The sequence below is a fragment of the Festucalex cinctus genome, chromosome 19 (assembly GCF_051991245.1).
Source record: "Festucalex cinctus isolate MCC-2025b chromosome 19, RoL_Fcin_1.0, whole genome shotgun sequence".
Taxonomy (NCBI): domain Eukaryota; kingdom Metazoa; phylum Chordata; class Actinopteri; order Syngnathiformes; family Syngnathidae; genus Festucalex; species Festucalex cinctus.
The window spans coordinates 9,693,684-9,705,681 of NC_135429.1; the positions used below are offsets into that span (position 1 = coordinate 9,693,684).

At 38.5% G+C, this 11,998-nt stretch overlaps 1 protein-coding gene across 3 annotated transcripts in view; it reads left to right on the forward strand.

Moving 5' to 3' along the window:
* LOC144007696 (solute carrier family 45 member 4-like) overlaps positions 1–8,423 on the forward strand; it is a 34,658-nt gene extending 26,235 nt beyond the window's left edge. For all 3 annotated transcript variants that reach the window (XM_077507538.1, XM_077507539.1, XM_077507540.1), the window contains 11 exons: positions 1,518–1,708; positions 1,774–1,960; positions 2,052–2,504; positions 3,618–3,889; positions 3,966–4,127; positions 5,074–5,173; positions 5,297–5,377; positions 5,455–5,585; positions 6,629–6,697; positions 6,784–6,935; positions 7,008–8,423. In XM_077507538.1, the coding sequence (XP_077363664.1) occupies positions 1,518–1,708; positions 1,774–1,960; positions 2,052–2,504; positions 3,618–3,889; positions 3,966–4,127; positions 5,074–5,173; positions 5,297–5,377; positions 5,455–5,585; positions 6,629–6,697; positions 6,784–6,935; positions 7,008–7,176 (1,967 nt within the window). In that variant the 3' untranslated portion in view covers positions 7,177–8,423. The remainder of the gene's footprint in view (positions 1–1,517; positions 1,709–1,773; positions 1,961–2,051; positions 2,505–3,617; positions 3,890–3,965; positions 4,128–5,073; positions 5,174–5,296; positions 5,378–5,454; positions 5,586–6,628; positions 6,698–6,783; positions 6,936–7,007) is intronic.
* The last annotated feature ends 3,575 nt before the right edge of the window (positions 8,424–11,998 follow it).

Genomic DNA, 11,998 nt, shown 5'->3' on the forward strand with positions numbered 1-11,998 from the left:
TGAATAATTTCCTATACAAGTACCGAAACTTGATAGTTCCATGATGTCTCACAATTATGATGAAAGGTTTATCAAATATTGTTAAATAAATGCATACTTTTCTTGAAAATTTCTGATATGACTGAGATTTTATCATCTAACTGTTTAGTTTTTAAGCAATCTTGGCTAATAATGTAGCTTATATTATAAGGCAAATTAAACTGTCAGGACAACTAAAGCTATTCATCATCACACCATTGCTTACTTTTCTTGACTCTGGATTTAAAACATAATAATAATAATAATAATAATAATAAATAAAAGGGATACTCTACCAATTTTGCAATTTTCAGCTGTAAAAAGTTAATATTTTGTCTACCATGAATTTGATCATGTCATTTCATGAACAATTAACACCTTTTTCAAAGGAATGTTGCCACTTGCTGTCGACTGAAAATGACATCACGTGTTGATGAATCATCTTAACTCATTCACTGCCTTTGACAAGTATACTTGTCAATTGTATTTTTTAGAGCGGTGCTAAATGGGGGCGAATCTGAGCATGCTCCACTGTAAATATCAAACTTGGAAACAACTTTACTGATGCCCAACCACCGGTAGATGACATCATAGCCCCATTTTATAGGAAATAAACACAGTTTCAGAGTCCATGGGAGAAATGGCTGTATTTTGGCAAACCAACATTTTTCTGCTGTCAATTATAAAAGAACGGGACGGGACAAAAAGTAGGGAGTCTATTCTGTTATTTGGTAGATTCGGTTTATATATAATTATTGAATGTAATATCACGTGAGTATTGGAAATGTAAAAAATTTCTATAATGACTGGCAGTGAATGAGTCATCTTAACAACCAATCACGGCTTACCTAAAATTTACAAGTTGAGCTGTGATTGGTTGACATGAATTCGCGTGCCAAAATGCCTTTTGAAAGGTGTTAGTTGTACATGAAATGCTATCAAATAGACAAATTATGAACTTTTTACTCCTGAAAATAGTAAAGTATCTCTTTAATGAGAAGCTTCTCTGCATTATCTTCTGTAAGCCTATTTTCACTTGTATCCACCCTGGTGTGCACAGAACTTGATTGGGCAGATATTCCACTGAGAAGTCATCACACACAGACTCGGCTCAAGGTTAACTTAGGTCATCAAATCTGCCAATCCCGCCTGAGGGCAATAGCAAAAGTTATTTAAGTAATGAGTAAGCGATAAAAAGAAAGCATAACTGATTTTAATGAGCGATTCACAGTTTCAATCTACAGGCCTGTGTGTACTTAGACTTGCATGGCTTAATCTGTGAGATTTTATACTACTGACAGGATCGAGCAAGTTGCGCAGTGTCACCCGCAGGCCTGTCGGCAATGAGCAGGCGACGGAGCTTGAAAAACTCATTGCTTGCCTTGTAGTCAATTGCATTTTTACGATGCTCTGTCAGTTGAAGGTGAAAAAGTTTTGGCGTAATGGGCATAGCGCCGATTATTCGTAATGAAAATGTGTCCCGTTTTGTGTTTGCGCAGGTCTCGGCGGCGCTGTAGGCTACGCCCTGGGCGGCCTCGATTGGACCCACACCTTCCTGGGAGCCATCTTCAAGTCTCAGGAGCAAATCCTGTTCTTCTTCGCCTCCATCCTCTTCTCTGCGTCGGTGGTGTTGCATCTGCTCAGCATTGATGAGCAGCCCTACATCCCCCTACATGACCGGCTGGACCCGGTACGTGTTTTTTGTTTTGTTTTTTTATTATTGCGCGTGCAAAATCTAATGCAGAGTTTGTGCAGGAGAGTCCAGTTCCTAGCCAGCCACATTCTTCATCCAACGGCCGCGCCGGACTTCTCACGCCGAGGCTGGAGATGATCGGAGAGGACGAAACGATGGACAGCTTTGACCTTTATGACGCCTATAGGGACGATCTGTCTGAACCTGGAGACATGGAGATGGACTACTTGGAGCTGGAGCTTGTGAGGAGTAAGTTGTGCTCCCCAATTTTACATTTTGTCTTTGCTGTGTTGTTTTCCAGAATCTGCTGGCCATAATCTCATCCTCGCTCTCACCGCAGGTAAAAGCGACAGCGTCCTTGCCATGACGGACGCCACCCTGGACCACATAGACCACGACGCCTTGTTCCTGTGCCACATCGAGCCGTCCATCTTCGCCGACCGCCTCTCGCCCTATCACGGCTCTCCGCCAGCCACCGCGCACCTCCTGCGCGCCAACCGTAGCATGCGGCGCAGCAGCAGCAGCAGCGGCGGCGGCGAGGGGAGTCGAGATCTGCTGCGCCTCCAAAGCGACAGCAACCACCCAGAACAGCATGGCAGCCCCGCCAAGATCTGCCGCCTCTCGGCGTTCTTGCAGGAGATGGAGAACGATGAGGGCCAGGAGGCCTTGCTCAACAACCAGCTGAACGAGCAGCGCATCCTGAACGGACGCCTGTTGGCGTGCGTTGATGCCACAAACGCAGCCAACGGGTTGAGCGCTAAAGGACAGGCGCATCGGGCCGGAATGGTCAAAGGTACTTGTGCTAATGCTAATGCTAACTACATCCTGTCATCCATTTCCTATAGCGCGTAGGGTACATTCATATTTTGCCTTACGGTCCAGTTTCGAAGTTATTAAAGTGGGTTCATGCTCTGCTCCCAGTTGTTGGCAAAACTCGTGCAGCCCCAGACCGCGACACTCCGACCAACATGCCCGACTGTCGTCAAGACACAGATGTCTTTGTACTCCTCCCGTGGCTGCTGCCACACACGCTTGACACTAAGCCAAAATAGTTTATCTCTGTCTCGTCAGACCACAGGACAGTAATCCATGTCCTTTGTCAGCTAACTGTTTGAAGGCTTGCTTGTGCATTAGTTTAGTCGTGACACTCATGAAGACTAATTTGATGGCCCGTGCCTTTCTTTCCAAAGAGAGTATTTTCTGACCGAGTATGTGCTGTTAGGCCAGGGACGGGCAACTTAAATAATAGAGGGGGACACTTTGGCTCGCACTTCCTAATCAGATGTATGACAAAAATGCCATTTTTAGTTTTGACATAATACGTGGCATCCTGCAAATAGCAAAAACTGGAGGGTGAATTTTTATTTATTTTTTATTTTTTTGTGAACTCCAATAATTTTTCAAAAAAAACCCACTTGCTGAACTTCCAATGTCTGCTTCTCATGAAAAAGAGTGATTTTTATTTATTAAATTTTTTTGAATTAATCAAGTGGCCACTCGAGTAACTATTTACACCGGAGATGTTATAACACTAACGAGTCACATGACATCGGAGTGGTAAAATGGCTAATGGGCCCAATTTGGATATTTTCCATTATGGGTGTACTCACTTTTGTTGCTAAGGGTTTAACATTAATAACTGTTTTGAGTTAAATTTTTAAATTTCCATGCAATTGAATGAGACAGTGTTGAAACTTTTGACTGATGGTGTATGCAAGTACGTATTTTTAATTAAATATACATTCATGTTATACACTGTCCTTTTTTTTTTAATTTCTTTATTTTTTTTTTAAATTAACGTTTATAGGATGAAACTGAATGCAGACATCCCAAAAATGTAAAACTTAAAAAAATAAGGGATATGTGTCTTTCACATAGCAGCGACGATATGTTTATTTCATTTCAGCTGCCAGTACCGGCGCTCCCACGCGTTTGTCACGCCACCACCACACCTTCTACCGTCAGCCATCTTGCACCTTTTCCTACTACGGGCGTGTGGTCAGCCACCGCTACCGCTACCGGCGGGCCAACGCCGCCTTCCTCATCAAGCCGTCGCGCAGCATGAACGACCTGCACGAGGTGGAGGCGCAACACAGGCGTCGGAGCCGCAAGCGCGGCCGCCACCCTAGCGGCAACACCAACTCGTCAAGCGGCGATGCTGAGAGCGAGGAGGGCGAGGTGAGGGCGCTCGGACCCCGCTGTCTCCAGCCTTGTCACCACGACAACCAACGCCGCATTCTCTTTTTCTCGTCAGGTGGAGACTACTGTGCGGCTGTTGTGGCTCTCCATGCTGAAGATGCCGCCGGAGCTGCTGCGACTGTGCGCCTGTCACCTGCTCACCTGGTTCTCCATCATCGCCGAGGCCGTCTTCTTCACCGACTTCATGGGACAAGTTATTTACCATGGAGATCCCATTGTGAGCGCTTCACACTAGCATGCTAGGCTACACGAGCAACTATGGCGAACGACAGCAAGATTTTACAATAACATTTCCAGGATCAAATGCAACAGTTGTTTTTCTTAAAATTTTACATTTGGAGATACAGACTATATCATAGATGGAGGTCAAAAACAATTCAATGGTGACAATAAGTTGTAAGCGAAATAGGATTTTGCGTTTTTATAAAAAAAAATGTTTTTTTATTTTTTTTATTCTATTGATTTTTATTTAATGTACCGTAATTAACTGTAATTTAATTGGGTTTGAGTTCTTGTAAAATATAAAAATATATAATTGGACTTAGTTATAGAAATTATTTTTAAAAATGAAATGTGAATGTAATATATTTTTTAGTTCATGAAAAATATAAAAATATATAATTGTATTTTTAATTCAAACTAAAAAATTTTTAATTGTAATGAGTTGTAATGAATCTAAATTTAAAAAAACAATAAATTTAATTTAATGGAGGTAGGCATTTTATCATTATTATTATTATTATTATTATTATTATTATTACAGCTTTAATTACTTAGTTGCCTTAATCCAGGCTTCCCCAGTCCTGGTCCATGAGGGCCGGAGTCCTGCAGGTTTTTGATGTTTCTGTCTTCGAACACACTTGATTGATATAAACGGCTCAATCGCAAGCTCAGCAGAAGCCTAATATCGATGACTGATGGAGAAAGTGCAGCTTTATATTTGACTTATGTCATTAAAAAAGAAAAAAAAAAAAAAAGATTAGTACCTTTTTGTGGTGTTCAATTCATCCATTTTCTGTACTGCTTATCCTCTTTATTCAGTGTTTTTTGCGGTGTTTTGGACACTTGTGGAGACCACCATGTCCACAATGTAAATGAGTGGCACTTGTGCAAAGAAGCCACCACTGGCTAATGAGTGTGATTTTTAAATGTGCTTCTTGCAGGCTCCTGCTAACTCCACCGATTTGACAAATTATCACAAAGGTGTTCAGATGGGATGTTGGGGTCTGGTAATATACGCCATGACCGCCGCGACATGCTCAGGTAACTAAAGCTTTTAATATTGTTTTGGGTTTTTTTTTTTAAAGCAAAACGTCAATTCTGCATGATCACCGTTTTTTTTTGTTTTTTTGTTTTTTTTGTTTTTGTTTTTCCAAAACCCTCCAGCTCTCCTTCAAAAGTACCTGGATAACTTTGACTTGAGTATCAAGGTCATCTACATCTTGGGAACACTTGGATTCTCTATAGGTACAAACAACAACAACAACATTTGAACATTGTAAGACAAGCCAATAGGCATATTTTTTATTTTTTATTTTACACAGGAACTGCTATTATGGCCATATTCCCCAATGTGTATGTTGCCATGGTGATGATAAGCAGCATGGGCATCATCTCCATGAGTATCTCCTATTGTCCCTACGCCCTGCTGGGACAGTACCACGAAATGAAACAGGTAACATGCAAAGTGGTTGTTTAAAAAACAGACTTTTCACGGTCAAATGGTTCAACGTGCACTTCTTCCATTGCATCCAAAAATAAACCATAAACAAAAATGCATATCGTTCTGCACACTCTATTGATGTTTTACTCTTTCATTTTTTTTTTTTCCCATCTCAACCATTCTGACTTCAATTTCACAGGAAAATTCCAAAATAAAAAAGCATGTTCGATATTTACCTCCTTATGCTACATTTTTTTTTGATTGATTAAAGCCATTCAAACTGTTTAGGACATCTCGGGAGCTATTTCATCACCATTGAGCATGGGGGTGGCGTGGCTCAGTGGTATGGTGGTCGTCTCCCAACCCAGAGGATGTGGGTTTGATCCCATGCCATTGTGACCACGTCGAAGTATCCTTGAGCAAGACACTGAACCCCCAATTGCTCGTGATGCTGCGTCATCAGTAGGTAGTCAAAATGGAAAGCGCGTTGAGAGCCTTGTAAGGTGGAAAAGCGCAATATAAATGAAGTGCCATTTGCCTTTTTTTTTTCTCATTATTCCACATTCCCAAAATTTGAATTATGCCACATTTTCCCTGAGAAAATTATGAAATTAATGCAGACATCCCTCCTCCTACATTTATTGACCAATTTCAACCATTCCAACTTAAAAATGTTCAGCTCATTTAGGACATATGTGGGAAAGACATTCATTCCACATTTTTCTCAACCAGTTAAAACCAGTTCGACTTCCAGCTGTCAACTCATTCAGGACAACCCGGTCATTTTGTCACATTCCCCAATTCTTCACAGTAAATTCTCCACATTTTCACAATATAATTCCCAATTTGAGAGTTGACCAATTTACCTCATTTCACATTTCTCAAACAGACTCAAACCATAACAATTTCAAGTGTCACGTTCCACATTTCAATCAATTCTGCAGCATCGACTTCAGCTCTTTAGCACTCACACAAAATTTCTACACAAATAATATTCATAAGAATGTCTTGATTGCTAATAAATGATCAATGTGTGAAAATGTATTGCATTGCAGTACACCAGTCACAGTCCCGGTAGTTCCCGTCGAGGATTTGGCATCGACTGCGCCATCTTGTCCTGCCAAGTGGGTCTTGTTTTAAAGCACCGTCTGCGTTCACATCAATACGTTTATGACATGTTCTGTTCTGCATTGTGCGATTCATGCGGCAGGTGTACATCAGCCAGATCCTGGTGGCCTCGGCTTTAGGTTCCGTGGTGGAAGCGGTCGGGAGCGTGCGCGTCATTCCAGTTGTGGCCTCCGGGGGCTCTTTGTTCGGATTCCTCACTGCTTGCTTCCTCGTCATTTATCCCTCGAATAGCGGGTAAGAAAATATACTCGCGTAATACGCAAATGAATGCATCGTAAACTAGTAACTATGCCGTTTGATTGGCAGGGAGGCGGGATCGTCCAAAACGTCGGAAAAACGGGCATTGACCCCGCTGGCCGATCCCGGCGAACGAGTGAAGGAAAAAGCCAGCTTCTTGAAACTCGACAAGGCGGGAAAGGCCACCACCAGCGTCACCGTCACTTCCTGTCACATGGAGAAAGAATCTGCACTGTGATTGGCCACAAGTAAAACGAGGTGCAGTCATAATAATAATCCTTACACTCCGGGATTACTCCGTCCCAATTCCAATGTGAGTACTCGGCAGGTTTAAAAAAAAACAAAAAAAAAAAAAAAAAGGCCTCTCAAGGAAACCTCAGGGGGATTGTTGGCACACGCACACACAAACGTTACTGACCACATCAAAGCTGCAAACATCGTTCTTCCTCACTGTGGACGCAAACGTTTTGTTCTGCTGAAGCTTTAAGACTCTTTCTGAACTTTCATACTTGAAAACAAGAGCCCGAAGCCTGCTTGTGGGTCAAAGACAAAACGAGTAATAAGAATGAGAATAATAAGACAGCCCCAAAAGTGACTGCAAAGGAGCGTGTCGTTCCAGGACAACCCAAGAGAAGCGTGGAGCTGACTCTATTTGAAAATATCCTTAATTGACCCCCAGAGGGGAAATTCGGGAATAAAAGTGAAATTCCTTCACACACACGAAAAAAAAAAAAAAGAATTTACATCATACAGGGCATTATTATCCCAAATACTTCTTTGCATGACCTCTTGAGATCATGGGCAAAAATGCTGCATGTTCGCAGGCGAGAGAATTTTTGCTCTCTTTTCTCCTCCTTGTTAGCTTTTATAAAATGCAGGTGGCACTTGGTTATGAATTTAGTAATGAATAAGAGCTATCCTCTTATTCATAACTAAATGCATATTAGCTGAGATATCAGCTTAAAAAAAAGCAGTTGTTAATGAGCTCTACTGAGATATTTAGATAGGCATACTTTGCTGGGATTCCACTGGAGGGATAAAAATCCCCAAAATTGAGGGGGGGGGGGTTGACGGACATAAAATATTGTCGCTGTAGAAAAACTGAAAATAGTTTTTTTTTTTTTTTTTTTTTTTTTTTTGAAATGAAATGAAAACTCAACATTTTGCTGCAATTAATTATCCATTATTCTACGTATTAGTTATCGGCAATATTTTGGTGAGCTTTTCGTATCCAAAAGTGCAGTTAATTTGAATTTTCGTTGTTTAAATTTAAAATATTTTCACCAGAATGTAACGTTTTATGCTAAATGGAAAGATGTTTTGGGGTGTATTGTTATTTTTGTTTTTTTTGTTTGTTTTTTTTTCATTGGAAAAAATGTTGACTATTTGGCGAAACTTTCCATGTGTGTTTTTTTTGTTTGTTTGTTTTTTTTTATGCATCAGACGTCCAAATTAAATACAGTATGTATTTTTTTGTTTTTGTTTGTTTGGTTTTTTTTTGGGGGGGGGGGGGGGCTGGTTATTTGTGAAGAACGAGTTTTGTGGTTTATAAAAAACTAACACTTATCTCCACATTTTTGTCAGTTTTTATTCAGTGTTTTTTTTTTTTTTTTTTTTTTTTTTTTTTTTTGGGTCTGAAATGCATGATTATTTATTTATTTATTTTTTATTTTTATTTTTTTTACAGCGACAATATGAATGAACATTTCTCGTCAAACGGCGGAAACCTTTTCCGTGGACGACAATGTGTTACATGGGAGTTTGAAAACACTCCGGCGGTGGCGGTTCTTGTGACTTGTTGGATTTCTGCTGTTACGAGCTGATGAATGATTGCACTTAATAACGTTGATGTTTTGGGACGGACGCAGTCTTTCTGATTAGCGTGTTAGCTTAGCACGCAGGTGGGATCAATCCTCTTTGAAGGTTAAATCCTGGATGGGAGTATTTTTAAAGTACAGCACACGAGGTCCTCGGTTTATGTACGATGGTAACTGAGCATGCAGTCCCATGCCATGTGATGATGTAAGCTAGTTCATTTGTTGCGCCACCGTCATGAACCGAGGACCACCTGTAATGTTTTCCTTTTAAATGAAAAGAAAAAAGGCAGGGTTTCTTCAACCAATGAATGCAACATGCTCTTTTGAGGAAGCCCGATTCAAACAAAATTGCTTACAAGATGCGTGCAAATGAACTGAACTTCTCCGAATGCTTATTTCCGAATGTCTCTACAGTCCGCAATGCTGGCCGAATAAACTTGAACGTAAGAAGTGCCGCGTGGCATCGTTTTGACCAATCAGGAGAGAGGAAAGCGTGGCCAGGAAATGGCGAATGAGTGCATTAGAAATCTTGACGTTTTGCGACATGGAGGTGCTTTCGAAGTTTTTTTGAACGGAGCATCAATTTGCTGTTGCTGTGGTACTCGGGGAAAAAAAAATTGTTGGCGAAAATGAACCAGAGCATGTTTCGTTTCAAACCTCTGTAATCATTAGGGGCAATAAAATATTATACATTCAAATAAACAGGACGGATGTCCGCCTAAGCTGAAATATTTTCATTATGAAATATTGTAATACTATTTTTAAAGTGCTGTGCAATCATCCTGACTCACAAAAAAATAAAAATATTGGAGGAGGTGGTTATATATATTTGAATTATTTTTATGAGATATATGCATGGGCAGGACACCAAAGTTTAGTTTTTTAAATTGACATCCTCATATGTCTGTTGCTTGACTGCTGGTCTTTTTTTTTTTTTTTGTACAAATGAATAGAAGTGTCACACTGAAAAAAAATAAATAAACACACAAAAATAAATGTTATAAGATGTTATATTTTCATCCCCCAATGCAAAAGTTAAAAGGTGTTTTTGTCTTTAAAATAAATCTTGTAAGACTATAAGATTGTTTAAGCCTATATTATATTCTCATGTCGTTTTGCGTAATATTAGAGCATTGTTTTTTTTTTTATTGTATTTTCTGTTATTTAAATAAATATTTGTTAAATTTTTAAATGTAAATAAAAATCCACAAAAATTGGGGGGGAATAAAATGTTGTTGTAGAAAAACTGAATATATATATATATATATATATATATATATATATATATATATATATATATATATATATATTTCTTTCTTTTATTTTTGTAATGAAAACTCAGCATTTTGCTGCAATTAATTATCCATTATTCTACGTATTAGTTATCATCAATATTTTGGTGAGCTTTTCGTATCCAAAAGTGCAGTTAATTTGAATTTTAGTTGTTTGAATTAAAAATATTTTCATCAGAAAAATAAAGGTTTTTGGGTTTTTTTCACTTTTTTTTTCTAATATTTTAGTCATTACATTTTTTTTTTTTTAATCTCCTAAATTTTGTTTTTTTTTCTTTCACATTTACTTTGTTGTAGTATTACACCTTTTGTAAAATTGTCTAGAAACATTTTACTTACTATACAACAAATTTATCTTTGAATATGTTTTTCTCTCGTGATATGACAAATTATTGTAAAATTACAACTGTCCTTATTTTTCACATTGCTTTTGTGAAATTGCTATATTTCTTGTAATATTACAACATACTCTTAAATCAAAAAATGTCAAAGCACGTTTATTTTATAATAAATTATTAATTATTTATAATATTAAAATTACCTAAAAATAAGAAATAAATCTAGAAATTTGCAGAAAATAAGTCGCTTCATTCCGACTTCATTCTGGCTATTATATCACGTGATTGTTTTTATTTGTTGCTTTTCAGTGTGTCTCTTCGACTCTCCTTCATATTATGGAAGCAAATGAATCAAAGGCGTCACAAAGGTTCACTAACGTGCTTTAAACGATTGCACAGGACTTCAGGAAGAAATAATAAATCAAGTTGTGGCGAGGGTCCCGCTTATTTATTTGTTTGCTCGCCTTCTGACATCGACTGGAATGTTACAATGTTACTCACCGTGTTCGCTCGGCATGCTGGGAGCTCGAGTTCTGCCTTTGGATTCCATGCGGTGACTATTTTTTTTTTTTTTTTTTCTTTTTTTTCCTGTATATTGGTAGTAGGTCACATGTTGAAGAATGTGAAGCGATTTCTGGCGAAATCCTTTTTCTTTGGATTTTTAGCAAGGGCCGCTGGCCGACATTGCACAAATCTTTGCACATGAAAATGTAAAGGAAAAAAAACAAAAAACAGCTGTGGATATTTATTAGCAGTTGTGAATACAGTGGATATAAAAAGTTTACACACCCCTGCTCAAATGCCAGGATTTTTTGTGATATTAAGGAGATGTAGATACATTAACTCATTTGCTCCCAAAACCGTATAAATATATATATTTTTTAATGTTTTAAGTGTCCCAAAGACGTTTTTTTTTTTTTTTTTTTTATGCTATAGCAATACAGAAGGCTTTGATATAACATTTCAACTGCAAAGAACGCTTGCAGAAATGGTAGTTATTACACAAACGGCCAGCAGGTGGCAGCACAGCAAAGGAGATAAAGATTTGTGAAAATTGATTAAACTTAGCTATATTCTAATGGTAATTGCTGCAAAATGGAAACAGATAGAAACATACTTTTTTTTTTTTCATGATGAAAGCGAATGAGTCAAAACCATTTTCGCCTATTTATGTACAAAGTAAAAATAAACAACGGCGATGTGGTTGCGCAATCTGCACACCATCTTATAAGGACATGGCTGTTCAGAATGAACCAATCACATCCAACCTCATGACAAAAGTAGTTAGCACACACCTGCCACCATTTAAAACACATCTGGTTAACCCTAAATACATTTCAGATGTTCTAGTAGGCTTTTTTTTTTTTTTTTTTATATATATATCCCAAAAACCTGGCATTTGAGCAGGTGTGTGCAGACGTTTTATATGTGTGTGTTGACGCAGTTCCTAGCTGCTTAAACACACATAAAAAGGGTAGTGTTGCTGTTCTCACCTGGTTTCCATCCGCCTTGCAAGTTATATTGGAATGTTTTCACTTCACTTTTATTTGACTGTATTTTATTTGGTATAAAATGTTTTGATATTTCTTTTTTTTGTGGGGGGGTGTTAGTTT